This window comes from Muscardinus avellanarius (assembly GCF_963383645.1).
Source record: "Muscardinus avellanarius genome assembly, chromosome: 3".
NCBI classification, from domain to species: domain Eukaryota; kingdom Metazoa; phylum Chordata; class Mammalia; order Rodentia; family Gliridae; genus Muscardinus; species Muscardinus avellanarius.
This window is the reverse complement of record NC_137788.1, coordinates 19,066,751-19,090,697: the sequence shown is the minus strand read 5'-3', so window position 1 is coordinate 19,090,697 and position 23,947 is coordinate 19,066,751. Positions and strand designations below refer to the sequence as shown.

Genomic DNA, 23,947 nt, shown 5'->3' with positions numbered 1-23,947 from the left:
CGCAAGGCTGGGTTTCTGCGCACAGGACAGACACGCTTGGACGCCGCCATTGGTGTCTACGGTGCTGGCCTCAGTCCGCAGCCCTAAAGGTGATTTTATGGAAAGCTTCTCCCCCTCCCCCCCCACACCGGTGCAAAACAACTCCGGGGCGCTGCCGCGGGGCGGCCCCTCCCGCGGGGACGGCCCCAGGGGTGTCCCCGCCCGCCCCGCCTCCCGGGGGCGGCGCCGGCACCTGCGCCAGGTGCTGGAGCCCGAGCCCGGCCGCCGGGCCGAGATGTGGGGGCCCGGCCGCTGGGCGCCCCTGCTCCTGTGCCTGCTGCAGGCCGCTCCAGGTAAGGGGGGACCGCGCGGGGGCCGCGGCCCAGGCCTGCTCCCGGCCGAGCAGACCCCAGGCTTTGAGATCCTTCCGGGAGGAAACGTGTCCAGTTTCAGGGGAAGGGCGGTGGCAGCCGACCAGAGAATATATTAAGAAAATGCTTCTTCAGATGTCCTAAAGCGCTGTCCCCTGCGTCCACGCGGCCCCTGACCCCCGGCCGGGCCAGCCCCGCGGCTCCGCGCCCACCTCCGTGGGTCAGAAGCCCCACCCAGGCGGCGGCGGGTGCGGCTCTGGCCGAGGCTGCAACGTGTAGTTGCAACGCGGCGACTTCTCCCCGCGCCCCCACTGGTAGGTAAGGTGAGGGTAGGAAATACCTCCAGCGGGGGCCCAAGGCCAACCCATCCAGGGAGGAGAGGGCCCCGAAATTGCCCACCCTGCCCCTTTCTTCCAATTTTAGACTCACAATTAAAACAGAAGGGAGGCTGAGACAGGAGGATCGCGGGTCCCCCGCCAGCCTCAGCTACTTAGTAAGTGAGGCCCTCCCCAACTTAGGCCCTGTTTCAAAATAAAGAATAAAAAATAGAGCTGGGGGTATAGCTCAGAGGTAGAATGCTCCTGGGTTCAATCCCCAGTACCACAAAAAATAAAAAATAAAAAGATAGAAGGATCCTTAGACATAATCAAATAATTATAAAAGCCAACGGGGTTTTTTTTTTAGCAACTTCTTTGCGCTGGTCATTACATTATCCTGCATCAGCTTTGCCACCCAGCTGTCCCAGAGGTAGATATTCCCCTTTCTTATTTTATGTATTTATCTATCTATTTATTTATTTATTTATTTATTTGCGGGTCTGGGGATGGAACTCAGGGGCATTCGACCTCTGAGCTACAGCCCCTGCCCTAGTTTTTATTCTTTATTTTGAAACCGGGTCTCACTGAGTTGCAGAGGGGCTCACTAAATAGCTGAGGCTGTCCGCGAACCGAGATCCTCCAGTCTCAGCCTCCCGAATGCTGGGATTACAAGCGTGCGCCGCCACGCCGCCCAGCTTGATGTTACCCTTTTTTAGGTGGAGAAACAGGCTCAGAGCAATGAAGGGCATTGCCCAAGGAGGACAGCAGAGGCTGGTGGCCACCCTGGTGGGGGTTGAACAGCTGGAGCAGGAGAGCATCCCCTAGGCCGCCCCGTCCCCTCGAACCTCCATAGCAGTTTAGCTTATACAACTAAAGAGGAGTGGTGCACTGAGGGCGAGTCCTCGAGCCCTTTGCGTGAATACACCTGCCTGAGGATTGTATGAGGTTTTGCATATAAAGTGGCACGCCGGTGCCTGGCACCCTTTGAAGGCTCAAAGTGTGGCCACTTCAGCTGTCATTGTTCCACATGGACAAGCTCAAACCTGGGCCTGTGCTGCTGGGGCCTGACACTTCACAAGTGGCTTAAGGACAGACTAGCCGCCTGCTGGCCGCCTGCCAGGCAGTCCTGGGCTGGAAGTCGTGACAGGGTCTGCCTCACCACCACCCGGTTTCAGCTAGAGGACACAGGATGGGTGGGGGGAAGCAGGCACCCACATTTGGATCTAAAATGTCAAGGGGAATTGTAAGCGGTGGTACACGCCTATAATCTCTGCCACTGCGGAGGCTGAGGCAGGAGGATCACAAGTTCAAAGCCAGTATGAACAAGTTAATGAGACTTCGTCTCAACATAAAAAATAAAAGGCTGGGGGTGTTGGTCAGTGGGAGAGGACCCCTGGGTTCTATCCGTAGTTCCACAGGAGCAAAAAAAAAAAAAAAAAAAAAAAAAAGAGTCCGAGAGGGAGCCAGAGCTGGGAAGCTGAGCTGAGGGTCATCAATAGAATTCGGCCCGCCCTCTCTACAGGGCTCAGAGTTCTCCCTGGACCATGAGTACCCATAGGGCAGGAGGTGGAGCTTAGTTCCCATATGAAACCTTTGACAAACCGTGGTCAGTGGAAGGAAGAATAAGACTGACCAGGCCCCGGGAGATGCTAGCGGAGGAAGCCGGTCAAGAGCTTTGACTATGGAATTAGTTCAGCCTTGGTTTGAATCCTGATTCTCAACACGTTAAGTGAGAAGGGCCTCAGTCTTCCCCTCCTGAAAATGTGATTATAATTAGCACCTGTCTCCTGCACCCCTGTGTGTCAAGGATTCAAAGAGAAAATTCAGGTACTGTGTTTAGCACAGCCTCTCTCTCTCTCTCTGCTATCGTGCAGCACGTATTAGCTACGATGATTATTTTTATCATCACTTCTTAGAGATGTCAAGGAAGATTCCCAGAAGAAAATGACATTGCATCAAATTTTTCAAAGATAAGATGCTGAACACTGGGCAGTCTAAGACATCTTGGTCCAAAGACATTCAAGGGAATGTGAGGGAATTGGGGGTATCAAGAAAGGAGCCTGCCCGCAGCCTGTGAGCCTGTGGGGAGCTGTCAGGGAGACGTCTGCCAGATGCCCAGGCTGGGCCCGGCCACGCTGGCCAGGCCCTCACACACCAGGATAAGGAGCGTGGACCTTATGCCAAGAGTGGGGAAAGGCAGGCATCTGGGGAGAGGTGTAACCAGATGCAGATTTCAGAAGAGGAGGGCCAGCAGCGGGAAGTAGGAGGTGCCAGGAAGGGAGCATAGAGGCCAGTAACAGTCAGGTCTGTGTTGCCCAAAGAGACAGTGACAGCAAAGAACACGACAGAAGCTGGCATGGTGGGGCTTTCCTGTGAGCCCAGCACGGAGGAGGCTGAGACAGGACGATTGCAGGTTTGAGGCCAGCCCTAGTAACTTTATGCGACCCTGTTTCAAAATAAGAAATAAAAAGGGATGGAGTCTAGCTCAGAGATTAGAATGCCCCGGGTTCAATCCCCAATACGAAAGAAAAGTGTGATGGACCTTGAAGTGAGCCACCCAGGCAGGCCTGCCTCCAGGGGGAGGACCACCCAGGCAGGCCCACCCTCCAGGGGGAGGACCACCCAGGAAGGCCCGCCCTCCAGGGGAGGACCACCCAGGCAGGTCCTACCTCCAGGGGAGGACCACCCAGGCACTGCCAGAGCCCTGGGAGACCAGTCCTGGGGTGCTCCCGAAGAGCCAAGGTCTGCATGGCTGCAAAGGGGAGAGGAGGGGAGAATCATGGAGGATGAGGACTTTGGAGTTCACCTGGGTGAGATGCCTGGAGAGGGTTTAAGCAGAAGAGGACCTAGTCTGACTTTGGGTTTTCTGTTTGGTTTGGTTTTTGTTTTCTGGTGCTAGGAATGGAGCCCAGGGCCTAGCCCATGCTCGGCAAAAGTGTGTCAGCCCTTTTGTTTTAACCCTTGCTGCTGTGTGGAGGGTGGATGAAGGGACAAGGTGTGTGGGAGCCCCCGCTACATCGAGGCTCCTAGCTTCATGGGAAGCGCAGGGAGCTGGGCAGGATTGCTGACCACGGGCCTTTGACGGGATACTTCCTTTACCTGGTGGAAGGCCTAAGGCCTAGTTGTCTAGACTTTGACCAGGGGCCCCTCACACTGGAGACTTGTTTATGCTGGCTCATGGGCGGCTCTTGTCTCACCCATGTTCAGCTTATGCCAGTCTGACCATCACCGCAGCACGGGGTGGTTCCTCAGATCAAGACACAAATTCAATATACCACCATGTAGGAAACAAGATCAAGGCTTCATCGCCGATGGATCCTGAGCAGGGAAGGCTCAGTCAGTCAGGAGGGCAGCCCTTCACCACCAAGCAGGAGAGAAGTGCAGAGCCAGGCAGAGAGAGAAGCGACTGCAGTGTATTAAGGAGAATGGAGTGGGATCCTCTTCAAGTTCCCAGGCAAATACCTGCACCGTCCATTTAAAGGAATCGCAAGCTGGGCGTGGCGGCGCACACCTGTAATCCCAGTACTTGGGAGGCTGTGTCAGGAGGATCCCGGGTTGGAGTTTAGCCTCAGCAATTCAGCAAGGCCCTCTGCAACTTAGCCAGTCCCTTTTTCCCAGTGAAAAATAAAATAGGGCGGGGGGCGTAGCTTGGAGGTAGAACGCCCTAGGTTCATTCCCCAGTACCACAAAAACAAATAAATAAACAATAAAAAGGAAATAGAGGACAAACAGGAGCTCAATCTGCTGGGTGGAAGAGATGCCTGTAAGTTCTTATCTCTGGCCCCAGCTTGGGTCCTGGGGGTGTATTTCTGCTCCTAACATCTGGGTAGCAATCTTTTGCAGTATTGCCCCAGTGCACCAGGTTAGAAGCAGGGAGACCAGGTAGGAAGCCTTTCAGTGGTCCAAATTACTGTAATATTTGTGAACTCAATCATGCACCTACAGTGTGCAGAGGCCATTCCAGGCAGGTGCTGAGGGGTCATGGGGGTGCTGCCTCCTGGGGTCTGCTCTGTGGTGCACTAGAACGCTCCGGTGCTTGCACAGATGGGGCACTGGGGCCTGGGAAGGAGGGACAGCGTTACAGCATTCAGTGGCTCTTGGATCCTCAGGCTCGGCGAGCGCTGGCCACCAGGTGATCCGCTCTCCAGCCCCAGTGGCCTGCGGCAGAACCGCCAAGGCCCCAGGCCTCATGACCTCTTTGTCCCCCACAGGGAGGCCCCGGCTGGCCCCTCCTCGGAACGTGACGCTGCTCTCCCAGAACTTCAGCGTGTACCTGACGTGGCTCCCAGGGCGCGGAAACCCCCAGAACACAACCTATTTTGTGGCCTTTCGAGGGTAGAGGGGGTCTCTGGGCTGCTGGGTGGGAGGGGGGTCTCTGCGCTCCGTGTGCCTCTCCAGGTCCCTTTGGGAGATGGCGTGTGCGTGGGAAGGGGCTTCTGATAAAGTCTGGAGGTGGCGGGATGGTGCCGAGGAGAGAAGAGCGTAGAGGTGACAGGCCTGTGGGGGATGGAGTTGGGGCTCAGAGCATCCTGGGAGCAGGGCTTGGGTGGGGCTCAGATCCAGGCGAGGACAGAGATAGGGAGCACAAGGTCCACTGGAGTAATTCCAGCTGGTTAATGAGGGCCAGTACTCTCTCCTTTGGAGCCTGGGAAGGGGTAGCCACGCTCTCCCCACGGAGCTGGACCGAGGCCCTTCTCAGTGGGGAAGCCCAGGCAGACACTAGTAACCCAGGGGAACCTGAAATGGAACCAGGCCTTGAAACATAGAGGGGAATCTATTGAGGTGTGTGTGTGTGTGTGTGTGTGTGTGTGTGTGTGTGCGTGCGTGTGTGTGCGTGCGCTGGTTTGCTTGGGGGTTTCTGGCGCTGGGGATGGAACCCAGGGCCTTGCGCACGCTAGGCCAGTGCTTTCACTGAGCTACATCCCACCTCTTTTATCCTCAATCCCTCCATCCCCTTTTCTTGTGGTATTAGAGATCGAACCCAGGAGCATTCTGCCTCTGAGGTACGCCTCCAGCTCTATTTTATTCATTTATTTTTAAACTGGGCCTCACTGAGTTATGGAAGGCCTTGCTAAGTTGCCAATGCGGGCTGCAAACCTGCAATCCTCCTGTCTCGGCCTCCTAAATACTGGGATCACGGTGTGCCACCACGCCAGGCTCTGTTTTTATTTTTTATTTTGAGACAGGAGGGTCTCACTAAATTGCCCAGGCTGGACTCAAACCCGCAATCCTCCTGTCTCAGCCTCCCAAGTAGCTGGGCTTACAGACTTGTGCCACTGTGCGTAGAGGCACCTATGGAGTTACTTAGGAAAATGTTAGAAGCAGATATTCAATCAGGGATATTAATCTAGACTTGGCGAAAAGGGAGAGCAGGAAGTGGAAGTTTAACAGCTTGAGATGCCATTGTGGGATCTTGTTCTTAGCTAGTTTAGAAAAAACAGCCAGAACTACACTTGTGTAAGCTTAAGCAGTTTTATTATTACAAAGGTAGAAAGAAGGGACAGAACAGTCAAAGCGCTGCGTCAGAGGGACACAGTGGAGCACCTTGAGAGGGAGGCACTGAGACGCTGAACACGTAACACTGTTCATATGAGTTCACTGTCTTCTCTCCCCACCTGCTTAGCCAGTTGTCCTCTTTCCAGCAGTTGTCTCTGCTGTGTGAGGCTTTTCTATTAGCCCTCTTTGTTCAACCTCACAGGGACACACGGGTCTGACACCACTGACCAAACTGTGCTACTTGGTTAGCAAGGCCGGGGCTGCATGTGGACGCTTGCTTTGTCTTTGGTTTTATTTTTACTCTTAAAGTTAAAGCATGTAGGCCGGGCGTGGAGGCGCGCGCTTGTGATCCAGCACTTGGGAGGCGGAGACAGGAGGATGGCGCAGGTTCGTAGTCAGCCTCGCTGGCTTAAGAGACCCTGTTTCCAAATAAATAAATAAAAAGTCTGGGAGTGTGGCCCAAAGGGAGAAGGGCTTCCAGGAACCCCAGTACCACCAAAATAATAATAATAATAATAATAATAAGTTAAAGCATGTACTGTCCACCTGTATCCTTAGTGCATTCTCAGCCTCTCCTTACCTCTATGTGCTAGAAGTTACTTAATATGTAGCAAACTTGTTTTATAATAAAGAAAAAAAGACACAAGAATGTAGTCTTTTAAAGCATAGGGGGTTGGGCTATAACTATTTTGTATTATTAGTAATTGATATTGGGTTAATATAGCTTGCTTTTTATCTTATAGCTTTAGTCTAAACTGTCGTGATACTCTATATAATTCTTTTCCTAAGGGCAGGTGTGTTGTGTGTGTGCGTTAACATTCAGTGTTTATCAGGGCTAACAGCCAACTTTTAGCTGACCAAAGTTGCAGCTCTCGGCTAATAACTTAGAGAGACAGAAAAAAAAGGATTTTATTGTTTTGCTTAAGTGTGAAAACTTGTTCTTATTAGCAATTAATCCTGCCCTTATAAGCACTCAATACAGGCTCAGTCTACATCAGGAAGGAGCCACTGGGTCCTCATGGCTCCTGATTGGTGCCTCAGGGGAAATATCTTACACCCCACCTCACCAGGAGGGCACTAGAGGGATGGAGATTGAGCTCAGAGCCTCATCCTAGGAGGCCCGTCATAGAAGCCTTTTCATCTGCAGTATTCAGTGAGGAGAAGGGGCTCCAGGCCTGGTCAAGGAGAACCCACAAGAGAGTTTTCAAAATCGAGGGCCTTACCAGGAGGCAGGAGGCATCTGACGCTGACTCTTTACTGTGTGTCGGTTCATGACTATTGTTTCTTGTTTATTCTTTTGCTTATTTTGTTTTTCTCTTTTTCGTGGAAACTAGCTTCCCCCAGCCCTATTTCATTATTTTTATTTGGAAACAGGGTTTCACTAGGTTGCTGAGGGCCTCCCTACGTTGCTGAGGCTAGTCTTGAACTTGTGATCCTCCTGTCTCAGCCTCCCGCGTACTGGGATCACAGGCATATGCCACCACGCCCAGCTTTGTAGAGCCTCGGCGATTTGATCACTGAATTTTTAACAGTACAAGCAAGGGCCAGGCTGTCTTCCAAAGAGGCTGCTCCTCTGCTCATTCTCTCGGGCCTGTACGGGGGCTCCGGCGACTCAGCGGGCTCCCCCACACTGAGCACTGCCGGCCGCGGTGGTAACCATTCCGGGGGTGTGTAGGAGAATCTCATCACGGCTTTAATTTGCATTCCCCTAGTGTTGAGGGTGTTGAACTCCTTTTCTTAAAATTACTGGAAATTTATACAGCTTCTTTTGGTTGTATTTCATAAGTTTTGGGTTGTTTTGTTGTTTTATGGTGCCGGGGATCGAATCCAGGCCCATGAGCATGCAAAGTACACACGTTACCACTGAGCTACGTAGGTCCCCAGGAACCCAGGAGTGCTCTACTTCCAAGCTACTCCCCCAGCCCTATTTTATTTTGGAACAAGTTCTCACTAAGTTGCTGTGGGCCTTACTAAGTTGCTAGAACTGGTCTCAAACCTGCCATCCTCCTGTCTCAGCCTCCCAAGTACTGAGATTACAGGCATGTGCCACCACAACTGGCCATGTTTTTTAAATACATTTACTGATTTTTTTTTCTTGGTCTAATAATCAGTTACCATGAAAAGTATATTAAAATTTCTCATTATAACTGCAATTTCTCATGGTGGTACAAGCTTGTAATCTCAACATTTGGGAGGCTAAGATGGGAGGATGAGGTTCGAGGTTCGCGGACAGCCTCAGTGAGACTCTGTTTCAAAGACTGGGGCTGTAGCTCAGAGGTAGAATGCCCCTGGGTTCCATCCCCAGTACTGCAAAAAAGAAAGAAAAGAAAGAAAGAAAGAAAGAAAGAGAGAGGGAGGGAGGGGGGCGGGAGGGAGGGAGGAAGGAAGGCAGGCAGGCAGGCAGGCAGGCAGACTGCAATTTCTATTTCTTCTATAGTAGGCATATATAAATTAGAATCTGTTATGTCTTTGTGGTGAGTAGAATTAGTTATAATTAGGTAGTGACTCTTCCATCTTTAGGATTGCTTTGGACTTTGAATTCTGTATTTTGTCTTATGTTAATATAATCATATGAACTATGCCAGTTCACATCATATAATTCCACCAAGAAAGAAGACAGACAAATAATTTCTTCTCCAAAATCTGTTTTCTCTATCATCCCCAGCTCAGCCAGGATTTTCCACTCAGCCATTGCTCAGCCCCAGACCAGGAGCAGCCTCGACTCTCCTCTTTCTCGAGTCCTGTCAGTTTCACTTGGAAGCCTTTCCTGAATTCTACTCTTTCTCCCTGTCTCCACCATCTTCTCTCCTGGACCATGGCCACAGCCTAGCCGGTTTACCAGAATGCTCTTTAGAAAATACAAGTTGACTCAGGTGTGGTGGTACACGCCTGGAACCTCAGTACTTGGGAGGCCGAGACAGGAGGATCACAGGATCAAGGCCAGTCTCGGCAACCGAGTGAGACCCTGAGCCTTTATTTTTTAACCTCTTTTATTAGAATATATGTATCCTAATAAAATAGAATATACATACATATATACATATGTACATAAATTCTAATAAAAGAGAATATATCCTAATAAAAAAGATTATATATATATAATTTGTTGTGGTGGTAGTGGTACTAGGGATTGAATCCAGGGGCATTCTATCTCTGAGCTACACCCCTACCCCTATTTTATTTTTATTTTGAAACAGGGTCTCACTATTTGCTGAAGCTGTTCTTGAACCTGTGATCTTGTCTCAGCCTCCCAAGTTCTGGAATTACAGGCGTGGGCCGCCTCGCCCGGCTCCTTACCCTGCTTTTCACTGCACGTACCAGCTTCTGAATTTATTTTGTGTGGTTACCAACCTTTGCCCCCCTCCCATCAGATCTAAGTTCCTGAGGAGTGGAATCTCATCTGCCACGTTGCCCATTCACCAGGGCCTAGAAGGACGCCCAGTGTGTAGGTCTCTTGTTTGACCTCTGTCTTCCAGCAGTTTGGACCGTGGGTCTGCAAGTTCTCCTCTGAATTCCATGTTACACCCATCATAGTGTCCAGCATCCAGCAGGTGGCCCATAAATGCCTAAATAAATAAATGCATGGACAATGTCCATTAATACTAGCAAGAGCAGCTACCACGACAGCCCCGCGAGGAAGCCATTGCAGGTGGAGAGACAGATGAGGCCCAGGGCCAGTGACCTGAGGTCCCAGAGCTAATGAGAGGCAGGGGCAGGATCCTAACCCACCGCTCAGTGGTTGCCTGGCTGGACAGGTGGACGGGTGGACAATGGGCTGGATGGAGGGACGAACGGTCACGGTTCTCTGAGTTCCTGGGAGGCTGCATCCTAACACACGCTCTCCTCTCCCCCACCCAGCTCTTACATCCCAAGTCGGTGGCGGAAAGTGGAGGTGTGTGCGGGCAGCAGGGTCCTGGTGTGTCCCCTGATGTGCCTGAAGAATCAGGACCTGTACAATGGGTTCAAGGGGCGTGTGCGGGCAGCCTCTGCCGGCGCCAGGTCCCCCTGGGTGGAGTCCAACGCCCTGGAATACTTTGACCAAGGTAGGTCTGTGAGTCCCTGAGCCCCTCCACCAGAGCTCAGCTCGGCCACTCTCTTCCGTACCTCCTTGTCAGGGTTCTCCAGAAAAACAGACCAGTAGAATCCGTGCAGTGATAAGGGGGGACACTTGAGTGGCCCCCCACGGCCACAGGGCTGGCGAGTCCACCAGGGCCATGGGCAGGCTGGAGACCGGCTCAGTCCAGGAAGCCGGAAGCCTGGGGTGAGGGAAAGGCCAATTCAGGGGGCGAGACCTGGGACCCCCACCCCAGGGAGTCCCACCCCAGGGAGCCCCACCCCAGGGCCACCCATGCAAGTTCAAAGCCTGAAGAAGTGACTCTGATGTCCACAGGTGACACGGGCGAGCGTCCCCACTCTTCCCCTCCTGGTTATAGCAGGCCCTCGACCTGCTGGATGGGGCCAGCTGGCTTCCAGACGGGTCTTGCCCACTCAGCTGCTGACCCAGGCGCCAGCGTCTCTAGAAGCACCTCAGAGACACATCAGAAATGTGCTGGGCCAGTTCTCTTGGGCCCCTCAATGCAGTCACATTGATGCTCAGAATCCACCATGGCACCATCTGTCTCTGCTTCCCCAAAGCAGAGGGCACCATGTATGCCAGCCTGCTGTGGCGGGGCTGGGAAGGGAAAGTAGCTCAGAGGTAGAATGCCCTTGGGTTCAATCCTCGGTATCATTAAAAAAAATTTTTTCCAGAGAAACCAAACCAATAGATTAATAAGAGAGATATAATAAGAAGAGATTTATTGCCGGGTGTGGTGACACATACTTGTAATCCCAGCATTTGGGAGGCTGAGACAGGATCGCAGTTCGTGGAGACCCTATTTCAACATAAAGAATAAAAAATAGGACTAGGGATGTAGCTTGGGGGTAGAATGCCCCTGGTTCCATCCCTAGTACCGCAAAAAAAAAAAAAAAAGATATTTATTATGGGAGTCTGTCTCCATGACACCCATAGGAGACCAGTAAAGTTCTTGAGAACTTCATGTCCACAGAATTCTGCTAGCTTGGACTCAAGGGGCGGAGAGGGAGAGGGGATGAAGTCGTGCAGAGCTGTTGTACTTTGGCCATGTCCACTGGCAAGGTACAGATAAGATGGCTTTGCTGCAGATGCCAGCTGCCTTTGGTGACAGAGGAAGGACTCAGAGGGTGAGGCCATGAGTTTCAAGGGCTAGGAGCCAAGGAAGCTAGACCTGGAGTTTCCTTGGCTGGAAATGGAAATGATCTGTTTGTAGTATTCAAAAAAAAAAAAAAAAAAGCACCTGGGCATTTGTTACAGCAGCGACAAGAGACTGATACACATGGCAGGAATCTGACAGGCTAGTGGCATGGCACGGGCACCCGGGCGGAAGAGGCAGATCACCTGTGAGCTTAGCCGGCACATGTCACCCCACTAAGCCTCAGTTTTCCTTCTGTAAAATTAGGAATTGCCATCCCTCCCTCTGGGCATCCGTATGAGGCTTAAATAAACTGACCGTGAGGCACTCTGCACATAGGAGGTGGTTAACAGATGCCAAGCGTTGTGTTTCCCCTTTCACGGGAGCTGCCTGGCTGGATGGGGGCAGCATGGCCTCCAGAGCGTACTGACGGGCGCTCTGTCTCCCCCAGTGGAGCCCGCCTCGCCCACCCTGGCCTTCAACCGGACTGAGAAGATCCTGAGTGTCAGTGCCACGTACCAACTGCCCCCTTGTGTGCCCCCACTAGAGCTGAATCTGAAGTACCAGGTGGGATTCTGGAAGGAGGGCACCGGAAACAAGGTGGGAAGTCTTTTCTGCCCCCAGGCTGGCTTTCCTCTCCAGGGCTCCACCCAACCCCCATGATCCTCAGCCTCCTCCAGGAAGCCTTCACAGTGGGCCCCAACACAGAAGTCAGCCAGGGCCTGAATACAGCGAGGTTGGCTGTGACCCAGCCCTGCCCCTTCCACCAGAGACACCATGCGCAGGGACCCCTGCCCTTCATGTACAGGCCGCACCATAGTTCTCTACCACAGTTTTTAAATTATTATTATGCGCCGGGCATGGTGGCGCACACTTGTAGTCCTAGTACTTGGGAGGCTGAGGCAGGAGGATTGCAGGTTGGAGGCCAGACTTGGTAACTTAGCTGAGACCCTGTTTCAAAATAACAAATAAATAAATAAATAAAAAGGGCTGGGGTGTCTCATGAAGGTAGAGTTCAATCCCCAGTACCACCACCCTCCAAAAAAAAAAAAAAAGGAAAAGAAGGCTTGAGGGTTCCCCCCAGACTCTGCCCACGCCGCCCTTCCTGACCATGTAGAAGAGCCCCGGGTCCTCCACTCATCTCTCTTTCCCCAAACAGACCCTGTTTCCAGCTACCCCCCTGGGCCAGCCAGTCCAGGTCCCCCTCCAGCCCGCCGCCAGCGGCCGCCACTGCCTCAGCGCCAGGACTGTCTACACCTTCATTGCCCTCAAACACAGCGACTTCTCTGAGCCCATCTGCTTCTTCCTGGAGGCCCCGGGTAGGTGCAGAGTGGCGCCGCGGTGGGGCTTCTTTCAGCGCGTGGGGAACCTCCGCCTCCTTCGCTGTGTGTGTTGGGGGAGCTTGCATAACCTCCCTGAGCCTTGGTTTCCACACGCGCAGGGAGCACTGGCTTCGTGGTAGAGGGCGCGTTGTGGTGTCTGTAATTGTTACTGTTACTGCTCCTCCGCAGGGGCCAGCTGGGCAGTCCTGGCGCTGCCCTCAGTTCTGCCACTGCTGCTAGTGATGGCCACGGGGGGTGTGATCTGGAAGAGCCTCGAGCGCAGCCCCTGGTTTCAGCCAGTGAAGATGCCACCGGCCCTGGTACAGCAGCTCTGCGGGCGCGGCCGGCGGGAGGGCAGGGAGGAAGGAGGCGGGGCTGGAGTGCTGAGCTCAGATGCAATACTGAGCTGGCCCAGTCAAACACCTCCTAGCTTCGTGCCTACAAGTCCACCATCAGTGATGCGTTACCTCAGCACCAACTAATACCACCATCTGTCCATGAGGGAGAAGCGACCTTAGTCCCCTGCAGCGGAACTGTTTCACTTCTGCACATCCATCGGGTGCTGAGCGCTGAGTCCCCAGAGGGGGCTGGAAGGGGACAGGGAGAGGGGAGCGCCAAAGCGGAGGTCTTAGAAGGCGAGCAGTCTTGGTTCATGATTTAACCAGGGCTGAGCTCGGGCTGCTGTGGGGTGGGGGCTGGGCCACCCCTTAGGGCCCAGGGCCCAGCGCCTGCTCAGTGAGGGCCTGGCTGTAGATAAGGCTCGCCCCTGGGTGGGGGTGGGGGGGCTGGAGGATGCGTCCCGAGTGTCCCTGTGTCACGCGGGGCGGTGAGGTATTTTCCTGGCTTCAGGCTCTGTGGGAAAATCCTGCTAATCGCCTAGGCTGCGGCCTCTGGAGGACACCCCTGTGCCTCACCCCACCCCTCCACAACTGCCCCTGGGGCTTCAGTACCTGTCAGGGAATTAGAATGGGACTGGTGGATTAAGACTCAGGTTCCTCCCTCGCTGGAATGGTGGCTCCCGGGAGACCCCAGTCCAAACAACTACCCTTCCCTCGGGAACCCTGAATCACTGGCTCTTCTCCCCGCCCCCATCAGGACTTTTCTGGCTACAGAAACCCCGTGGCCACCTTGCAGCCCAGTGGACCAGAGTCCCCAGACAACTTGCTCCTCTGTTCCCGGAAGGAGCCGGCCAGGAGGGTGAGGGTGCCAGCCCCGCTGCAGGCAGAGCCAGGGGACATCGCAGAGGACGAGAGCGAGGACGATACAGACGACAGTGGCAGCCTCCAGCCCTACATCACACAGCTCAGCTCCCTGGGACAGCGGCTCCGGGCCCGGGGCCACTCTGAGGCCAGCGAGTCGGGGGTGGACTCGGGGGAGCCCTGGACGCCTGTGACCCCTGGAGAAGGCTGGGACTCCTCAGACAGGAGCTGGCCCAGCACCGGGGACTCCTCACCCTGGGACGAGGCTGGGTCCTCGGGCTATCTGGCCAAGAAGGGGCCGGGCCGAGGACAGGGTGAGGCTGGGCCCCAGGAGCCTCCCCCACAACCGGAACTCAGTGAGGAGCTCCTGCAGGCCGACCTCCCCCCCTGGACCACCTGGGGCTCTTTGTCCCCAGGGCGGAATCTGGTCCCTGGGGAGCCCCCAGTTTCTCTTCAGACACTGACCTTCTGCTGGGACAGTGGCTCTGAGGAGAAGGAGGAGGAGGAGGAGGAAGAGGAGGAGGAGGAGGAGGAAGAGGAGGAGGAGGAGGAGGAGGAGGAGGAGGAGGAGGAGGAGGAGGAGGAGGAATCAGACACTAAGGGCAGCAGCATCCATGGCTGTGGGGCTAAGAGCCTCCAGGGGGGCAAGGCCCCGAGCAGGGTGTCGGGGCATTACATGGCCAGGTGAGCTGCCCCCCACCCCCACACAAGCTGGCTCAGCCAGTATGGCTGCCAGGCTTCCCAGAAACCCAAGATGCCACCAAGAGCCACGTCCCTGGCTGAGGCGCAGAGGAGTCTTACAGCACTTCCGGATCCCTCCCAGGGGCCGTTGGCCTTCTGGGGTGAGCAGTAGGATGCCAGCCTTTCTGTGAGCCCCCAGCTTTAGGTGGAGACCAGGGTAGCTGGAGCTCAGAGGCCGGCAGGTGTCAGATCCGCCCATTGGCCCCAGGGCCAGGGCCAAGGACAGTCATCCCTGGGCAACAGGGAGCAGGTGAGGTAGGGTCCCTGTGGGCGCGGAGGCTAATGCCACCGAGGGCCAGCTGGGATGGTGGCAGGGGAAGGGGTCCAGCTGTAGGCACAGCCATGTGTCAGAACCACACCCACAGAGCCCCGCGCCACCTCAGCCTCCGGTTGATGGGCTGGGGTCCCCTGAGGAGGGCCCTAATGAAGAAGGACCCAGCTGGCTGAGGGGGTTGGCAGGAGGGAAGGGGGCGTGCTGTCGAGTCGTGGCACCACGTAGCTTTTGGGGACAGGCAGAGCCGAGTCGTCTCATCCCCCATGGGACTAAGTTTTGCCTTTTTCATGGCTGAGGATGTGAACAACCTGGGTTGCATGGCCTGGGCCCGGCCGTGTAACCTGCAGAGTCTGTTAGACACGTGGCCATTTTGGCCTTAGAGCGGTGCGGTTTTGAAGCCAGCGGGAGGGGCGGTGTTCTAAGGCTGATTCAGGAGGCTCCTTACGGGCCTCTGGTCCAGGGCTCTCAAAGGCCTTGGGTGGTGGCGTAGGGGTAGGGGATCCCCCTCTTTGAGGCGGAGAGGCCTCACTGAGCCCTGATCTATATACAGGGGCCTGGCCCTGAAGTTCATTAGGGGTCCCGTAGCTAAAAAGAAAAGTTCAGCGAACTGCAGACTGCTTTTTTAGTTGAACACCTCTCTTGTTTCAGAGAGGCTGAGGTCCAGAGTAGCACAGGCACTCGTCTGAGGTCACCCTGCAGTGCTTCCCTAATGACTTACTGGGGTGTTCCCAAGATCCTCGGCCTCTGCCCTTGACCTCTTGGCCCGGACAAGGAATAGATCTAGGCCTCAGCCGGGAGCTCTGGGGTCACAAAGGTGGCAGGCACCTTTGCCGGCACAGGTCTCCCTGGGGTTTCCCCGCAGGGAGGCTCGTCCACATCTTTTTTTTTTTCTGTGTGTGGTGTGTGTGTGCGTGCATGCGCACGTGTGCGTGTGTGTGTGTGTGCAGTGCTGGGATTGAACCCAGGGACAGTCTACCTCCGAGTTACACCCCCAGCCCTATGTTTTCTTCTTTATTTTGAAACAGGGTCTCACTAAATCGCAGAGGCCTTACGTAGTAGCTGAGGCTGACCTCAAACCCAGATCCTCCTGTCTCGGCCTCCCAAGTACCGAGATTATAAGGGTGTGCCACCACGCCCGGCTCTTGTCCACATCTCTGAGCCCAGAGGAAGACGAGACTGGAACCCTGGTGCTGCGCTTGGGGCCAGGGCTGGAAATGCCCCGCTGAGTTGCTCAATGGAGGTTACTTCAGAAAACTCCAGGTGTCACTGCTATAGCCTTGTCTCGGGCTTCAGTGAAATCCCTTTGGTTTCTTTGTGATTTTAAGATTTTTTTTCCCCCTTGAAGTTTACATTCTGACAGACTAAGGCTTTATTGTTGTTGTTTTTTGTTTGTTTTGTTGTTCATTTTTTGATTCTGGGAATTGAACCCAGGGGCATTTCTACCTCCAAGCTACACTCCCAGCCCTTTTCATTTTTTATTTTGAAATGGGATGGGGGGAGGGTCTCACTAAGTTACAGAGGCTGGCCTCGAACCTGCGACCCTCCTGTCTCTAAATTCCAACTTCTTTCTAGACATCAGGTCACCAACCAAAAACTGTGAGAAGCAAGAGAGAGAGAGAGAGAGAGAGAGAGAATGAGAATGAGAATATGAATGAATGTGTGTTCTGGTGGCCAAAGCAGCGTTGTGTCGTGTGCGCTCAGCACCTGGGTGTTTACAAAGCCCTCTCACGGACCAGGCCACTAGCCGCCATGGTGGGGGGAGACGCCACCTTAGGTCAGAGCCACGTGAGTCTCTTCAGAGTGCTGACGAGACCATGTGTCCTTGTTATGTATTTGTATTTATGTCTGATTTGTTCTATGTTTATATCATATTTAAATAATACCCTAATGCCTGTTGGTATATTACCCCAAACGGTTAAATAAAGAACTTTATTTTTAAAGGAAAAGGTAGAGTTGAGTAGAAATGTATGTGTTCTTACCTCCCAAGGAGCCGTGTACTCTTATCTTTCCTCAGCTCTGATTGTTAAGATGACTGGGGAGCGGGGCGAGGTGTACACACCTAGAATCCTAGTACTTGGGAGGCTTAGACAGGAGGATCGCAGGTTCAAGGACAGCCTCAGCAACTTAGGCCTTCAGCAATCTAGCATGACCCTGTTTCAAAATAAAAATAGAGCTGGGGGCAGAGCTTGGAGGGAGAGTGCCCCAGGGCTCAACCCCCAGTGCCAAAAGGGAGACCCAGACAGACAGACAGACAGACTGACTGACTACGGGACCTTAGCCTAGGCCCCCCGCAGCGGACCAGGGATCAGCGTCTGAGGCGTGGAGCAACGTATGACTCCAGGTGACTGGGGGAGGAAGCCAGTCAAGGCGGATCTTCAAACAGGTCCCTGCTGCTGTGTGTGTGTTGAGCCACAGCGAGGCCCAGCACCTCTCCCTGCACCTCCATGGAAGCATACTCAACAGCCCGGAGTGTTTGGCCTCGCAAATCCAATCTCACCCCTCAGCCCTCCGCTGGGGAGGGTCTCCCAGCCTCCCGCGAGGCTCCCAGGGACGCGCGCTGACTGTCCGGCACTGTGCGCACAGCTGAAGCTGAGCCTGAGCCGACCCCTTTCCCTGGGTGCAGAGGTCTCCCGGCTGGCTCCCCCCTGTCCCGCCCCATCTCCCGCTCTGAGGCACGGGAAGGCGGGTCCGCAGAGGAGACAAGGACGGGGCCACCCATGAGCTGCCAGGATGAGACAGCTCATGGGTGATCACCTCTGGTTTGGGTCCATTACTGAGTCCAGCCCTGGCCTTGGCTCTCCTGGTTATTTAAGCCTTTGGTCACTTATAGAAGTACCAAGTCACAAAAAGAGACAGTGAATGCCACAGCTGTGGCCAGGGTTCAGGTATATTTTTCAGAAAACAGGACGGAGCTTCCTCTCCAGGTGACCGGGTCCCGGCCTCCCGACCTGCGCTCCTCCGCTGGGCACCTTGGCGGGGCTCCTGGCCCCTGTGCTGCCGCCTGCTGGACAGTGGTGGGATGGCAGGCTGCCCGGGCCTTCTCACCCGCGGAGCTCAGGAGAGCTGGGGGAGGAGACAGCAGGCGGACATCAACTCCTGAGAACTGCTTTAGGGAAGGGACTGTTCTCCCCTGGCACCAACACCTGGCAAAGAGTGGACGCGTGGCATTGAATAAATGAGTGAAAGAATAAAATAGCGAACTGATGTTTGAGCCGAGGTCGGCGGCTGGCTGGCGGTGGTGGTGGTGGTGACTTAACACTTAAGGTGGCCAGAGACCCCCAGTTCCTGTCACGCAGGGTCTGTCCTCCCTCCCCCAGGGTCTGCTGCAAGTGGGCAGTGAGCCAGGGTGATGGGGTCCTGAGGAGACTCACTGTTCTACGACTTCCTGATGCCCACCGACCTAGGTGGGCAAGCCTGCCCGTCCACGCTGCCCACAGCTGGCTCTCGTGCGTGTGCACCGGGGCCAGCTGAGAAGGAAAGGGTGGGTTCTGTTTTGTTTCCTTGTTTCTTGTGGTGCTGGGGATGGAACCCAGGAGCAGTCTACCTCCACGCTACACCCCAGCCCTTGTTATTCTTCATTTTGAAACAGGGTCTCACTAAATTGCTGAAGCTGCCCTCAGATCTGGGATCCTCTCCTCTCACCCTCCCAAGTACTGGGATTGCAGGCGTGCACCACCACACCTGGCTTAGACGGTTTAAAGAAGAGAGCCTGAGCCGGGCGTGGTGGCGCACGCTTGTCATCCCAGCATTCTGGAGGCTGAGACCAGAGGATCGCGGTTCGCGGGCAGTCTCGGCTACTTAGTGAGGCCCTCTACAACTCAGAGACCCTCTTTCAAAATAAAGAATAAAAATAGGACTGGGGATGTAGCTTGGAGGTAGAATACCCCTGCATTTCTTCCCCAGACCCGCAAAAGAAGAAGAGTGTGTGAATTCTACCTACATATAATGAGTGAGTCAGCTCTGGGTCAGTTACTCACAGGATGCTGGTTGGCACAGGGCCCCATGAAGCCCAGAGAGCCCGGGTCCTCAGCCTGAGAAGACACAGGAGAGTGCCGGCTCTTCAGCAGCCTTTCTCCCCTTCCTTTCTGCCTCTTTGGGTGGCTTTGGAGAAGAAGGCGGAGTAGGAGGAGCCTGTCCCTGAGGCCGTCTCTGGGTGCAGGGGCCTCTGGGTGTGGAGATCCCAGCCGCTCTAAGCCTCCGTTTCTCTGAACACTAGATGGGCCAACCGGGAAGCCAAACTCCAGCAGGGGCTTGGGGCCTCGCACTCCCGTCTAGGGCCCCAGGCCCCTTCGTGGACCCTTCTCTAAGTGACCCCAGCTCACCTGGAGGCCCCATATGCAGGTGGGGTTTGGCCTCAGGAACCACTGCCAACTGGAACTGTGTCTGTTTGTTTTAGTACTGGGGATTGAACCCAGGGACATTCTACCTCCAAGCTACAACCATGGATGCTTTGATTGGCTGATTGATTGATTGATTTAGTGTGGTTCTAAGGATTGAACCCAGGGGCATTCTACCTCTAAGCTATACTCTACGCCCTTATTTATTTACATCTCTATTTATTTTTGGTTTGAAACAGGGTCTTCCTAGATTGCTCAGAGTCTTGCTAAGTAGCTGAGGCTGTCCTCAAACCTGCGATCCTCCTGTCTCAGCCTCCCAAGTACTGGGATTACAGGTGCCAACTAGAACCTCTATGTGAACACGTATCCCCGTCCTCATCGCTCCCTCCATCCCCACAGCTGCGCGCTCAGGGGTAGGTTTTTGCAAAGGTTTTTAAGGGGCCTCGCTGAGTTCTGGGCTCCTCATTTTGTAAAAGAAGACACCTGCTGCATGAGACCTCGTCCTCCATAAATGTCCAGCTAGCAGCAGGCGGCCTGAGGAGTGGGAAGTCTGTTTCCATGTTGTAGGATGAGGTTTGGGGAGCGGGACGGGGTGTGACCTGCCCACAGCTCAGCTTCCGGTCGGCTTCCCTGCATCGGCCTCCCCTCCCACGCCCTTCCCCATCCCGGCATGGGCCGCAGTCAGCTTCTGGAACTTCAAACTCCTGAGACAGCGCTGAAATTATAAGCAGCATCCACAGAGGCGAAGCTGAACCTGTGAGCGTCAGTGACGCCGTCACCGAGGGAATTCTGGGACATTGGGGGAGGTTTCCAAGCCCAGAGTGCAGAGAGGCCGAGGCCATTCGAGCTCCGAGGGCCCTAGGGGATTTCTAGTCCAGCCTTTCTTCACAAAGAGAAACTGAGGCCCAGAGAGGGGACAGCACCTGCTCATGGTCCCTGCAGCCAGGTGCAGGGAGCGGCCCGGGCTCCTGGGACATCCACATCCGTGTCCCTGCCTGACACCGCCCGGGCCTCCTGTCAGATCGCCTTCGGGTTAGACCCCAGTGTGTCTGATTCTCTAAGAAGAGGCTTTGGGAGGGCTGGCTGAAGCCTCACCCGTGTTCTTCCTGTCCAGGAGAGAGGGGGGACACCTCCAGGGTCCCCCGTGCTGAGCAGCCAGCCATGAAGACAGCCAGAGACTTCTGGGAAACTTCCCACTGACTCTCAGTGTTCGGCAAAAAAGGTTCCGGCACCCTAGGTATTGGGAGAAGGGCAGGAGCAGGGAATTCCTGAGTGTTTGTCACTGGGGACAATGTGGTGTGTTTTGTTTGCTTGTTTGTTTTTTTGTTTTTGTGGTACTGGGGGTGGAACCCAGAGGCTTTCTACCTTTGGGCTATACTCCCAGACCTGTTTTCTATTTTATTTGGAAACAGAGTCTCCCTAAGTTGCTGAGAGCCTCACTAAGTAGCTGAGGCTGGCTTCGAACCTGTGCGATCCTCCTGTCTCAGCCTCCCAAGCGCTGGGATTACAAGCGTGCGCCACCATGCCCATCAATAAGGTGCTTTTTTTTTTATAGCTCAGGGATGATGTTTAATATGGTAGCAGAGCAGCCGGGCGTGGTGGTGCACACTTATAATCCCCGCGCTTGGGAGGCTGAGACAGGAGGATCGCACAAGTTCGAAGCCAGCCTCAGCTACTTAGTGAGGCTTTCAGCAACTTAGTGAGACCCTGTTTCCAAATAAAATAGAAAATAGGTCTGGGAGTGTAGTGTGGAGGTAGAAAGCCCCTGGGTTCCACCACCAATACCACCAAAACAAACAAGCAAACAAATACAGTATCAGAGCCTTGGCCAGCCCTCAAGCCCACCCCTGTACACTTAGTCAGTCAGCAAACACTACTGGGGACCTGCTCAGGGTCAGCTCGTGTCAGCAGCAATGAGAGCAAGTCGCAGCCTTGTCCCCTTAGTCAGCAACTCGGGGAAATAAAAATCCAGTGAAATGCGCACAAGGGCGTGAGAGCACAGAAAGGAGTCACTGAGCAGGTGAGCGGCTCACACCGGGAAGGCTTCCTGGAGGAAGTGGCTTTGGGAAGAGGTCTAAAGAGTTAGTTAGGAAGAGGGACTGGAAAGGGAGCTCCAGGAAGCAGAAAAGGCTCAGGCAGAGGCTGGGGGTGGGGGCAACGCAAGGTGCATTGCAGAAACTCATCAGACACAAAGGAGATGCTTCTGCCCCCAGCCCAGGCCCGAACAAGCAAGACAAAGCTGCCGGAGAACCATGGCACTGCAGAAGCCCATGTTGGACGCCTGCTCTGTAGACAGCCACATGCAGGGAAATACAAAAGCCATCAATTTTAAAAACCAGAGAACAAGGATAGCTAGGGAACCTCTGCGATTGGTCACAGCCTTGTCTTGAATACCTCCAGCCACGGGGAACTTTCTACCTCACAGGCCGCCCAGCCTACAGCCAGCCGCGCCTTCACCAGGAGAGCTATTTCTTTAATGCAGAAGAGAGATGCTTCGCTGGGCGTGGTGGCGCGCGCTTGTAATCCCCGCGCTTGGGAGGCAGAGACAGGAGGATCGCGCAGGTTCAAGAGACCCTGTTTCCAAATAAAAGTATAAAATAGGTCTGCGAGTGTAGCCGGGAGATAGAAGGGTTTCCAGGAGAGAGAGAGAGAGAGAGAGAGAGAGAGAGAGAGAGAGAGAGAGAGAGAGAGAGAGAGAGGAGAGAGGTAGAGAGGGGCTTCCCTAACACGTCTCCCAGGGCCCCTGGCTTCCCTGTCTAGAGGAGGTCACACAGAAAGGGGCTGGAGTCTTCCACACACACGCATTGTGGCCTCCCAAATATCTGCAGACGGTGCTCCTGTCTCACCTGTAACCTAGCCCAGACCTCTGTCTTGAGCTTGTAACGTGATTGAGAATATATCGGGCGATGCAAGATGCTGGGCATCTGGAAGACTTGGTCAAGGGAGACCGGAGCGGGCTGAAGTTGGCAAGAGTGCTCACATTGCAGGAGGAGAAACCGTTCCAGGGGCCTTCAAACAAGAGCGGGTTTGGCCAGGGGACAGGAACCAGCTCTGGGGTAGGGGGCACTAGCCCGGCAAAGGCCTTCCTGAAAGCCCATTTGTTTTGTCCAGTAACCTTGCGTTTCCTTAACATAAATTAATGTTTCTGATAGAAACATAAGGAAAGTGCAGACATGCCAGGAGAAGGGAATAAAGGTCGCCGATAAAACCACCGCCTCCCCGAGCGCCCCCCTTAGTCTTTTCAGACACAGCCTTCAGGACGGTTTCTCTGCATGTGCAGCGTGAGCTCTAACCAGGCCTGTGCTGTACGTAGGTATCCCGTGCTTCTTTGCATTTAAAAATATTTGGCGGAACCGGGAGTGGTGGTGCACGCCTGTAATCCCAGTACTTGTGAGGCTGAGACAGGAGGGTCGCAGGTTTGCAGCCAGCCTCAGCTACTTAGTGAGGCTCTCCACAACTTAGTGAGACCCTGTTTCAAAATAAAGAGTAAAAAATAAGGATAGGGGTGTAGCTCTGAGGTAAAATGCCCCTGGGTTCCATCCCCAGTACTGCAAAAAATAAGATAAATAAAATAAATAGTGAATCTTTATCAGTCCACAAACCATTTTTTTTTTGCTGACATTATCTTGAAGGTTGTATTTGTCTTGCTTTGAGTGAACATACTTATGCGTTTAACCAAATCCTATTATTGAACATGATTCTCTCTATGTCTGTCTCTCTCTCTCCTGGAGATTGAGCCCAAGGGGATCCTACCTTCAAGCAATACCCTCAGCCCTTTTTATATTTTTATTTTGAAATAGGGTCTTACTAAGTTGTTGAAGCTAGCCTTGAACCTGTGATCTTCCAGTCTCAGGCTCTCAAGTACTAGGATTTCAAGCATGTTCTCCCTCTCTCCCTCTCTCTCTCTCTCTCTCTCTCTCTCTCTCTCTCTCTCTCTCTCTCTCTCTCAAATGAATCTGGCTGTTTCCAAGTTCTTTAATAATCCGAGCCTCTCCCGTCCCACGGATTCCAACATAACTCTCAGGCTGTGCTCCTGTGACCCGTCCCCTTGGCCGGCCGCGTTGGGCCTCTTCTTGGCACTTTGTAACATGTTCCTCTGGTTGCCATCTCCTCAGCACTTCTCTCAAATTATCAAACACTCCACGTCTGTCAGAACCCTTTCACGGCATCTACCCTATAGGGAGCCCATGCCCATCCAGCTCTCCATGGGGACCAGCAAAAAGGAGAAACCGATTTCCTAAACCCCTAACACCCATCCCTTCTGACCAGGAAATCCACGTCCATCCCCATAGACGCTGCTCTCCCTGGCAGAGCACCAGCCTGGGATCAGGCTCCATCTTCCTTGCCCCCAGCCAAAGGCCCACGCTGCATCCTGCCCCTCTCGCAGGCACAGCAGAAAAATCCCTGAAATATGAGACCCATTACTTTATTTCTAGCCTTTTGCAGAAGCCAGCCTCAAAGGCTCAAGGGTGGGCTTCCCATCCCAGCACCGCACCAGGAGGGAAGCTATTCCCAGCCCACTGTCCAGCCCAGGGGACAGGATGTGGGCACGAGGAAAGGCACCTGACACCCTTCATCTCCTCCCGCCAGAACGAAGTTAAGGAGTTGGGCTTCCTTCTCCTTTGCTGCAAGAAACATTAGAGATTTTTTTTCCCTTCTCCCTGATCCCGTTATTTGCTTCAGGGTAAATCCCCTAGGAAT

At 54.1% G+C, this 23,947-nt stretch overlaps 1 protein-coding gene across 1 annotated transcript; it reads left to right on the top strand.

Moving 5' to 3' along the window:
• Positions 1-274: 274 nt before the first annotated feature.
• Positions 275-23,487, top strand: IFNLR1 (interferon lambda receptor 1; the record flags this gene model as incomplete). Its single annotated transcript, XM_080691350.1, has 8 exons — positions 275-332; positions 4,879-5,002; positions 10,022-10,206; positions 11,825-11,973; positions 12,533-12,692; positions 12,885-13,015; positions 13,791-14,578; positions 23,427-23,487. The coding sequence occupies 8 exons, from the start codon at positions 275-277 to the stop codon at positions 23,485-23,487; spliced, it is 1,656 nt and encodes a 551-aa protein (XP_080547476.1).
• Between the last annotated feature and the right edge of the window lie 460 nt (positions 23,488-23,947).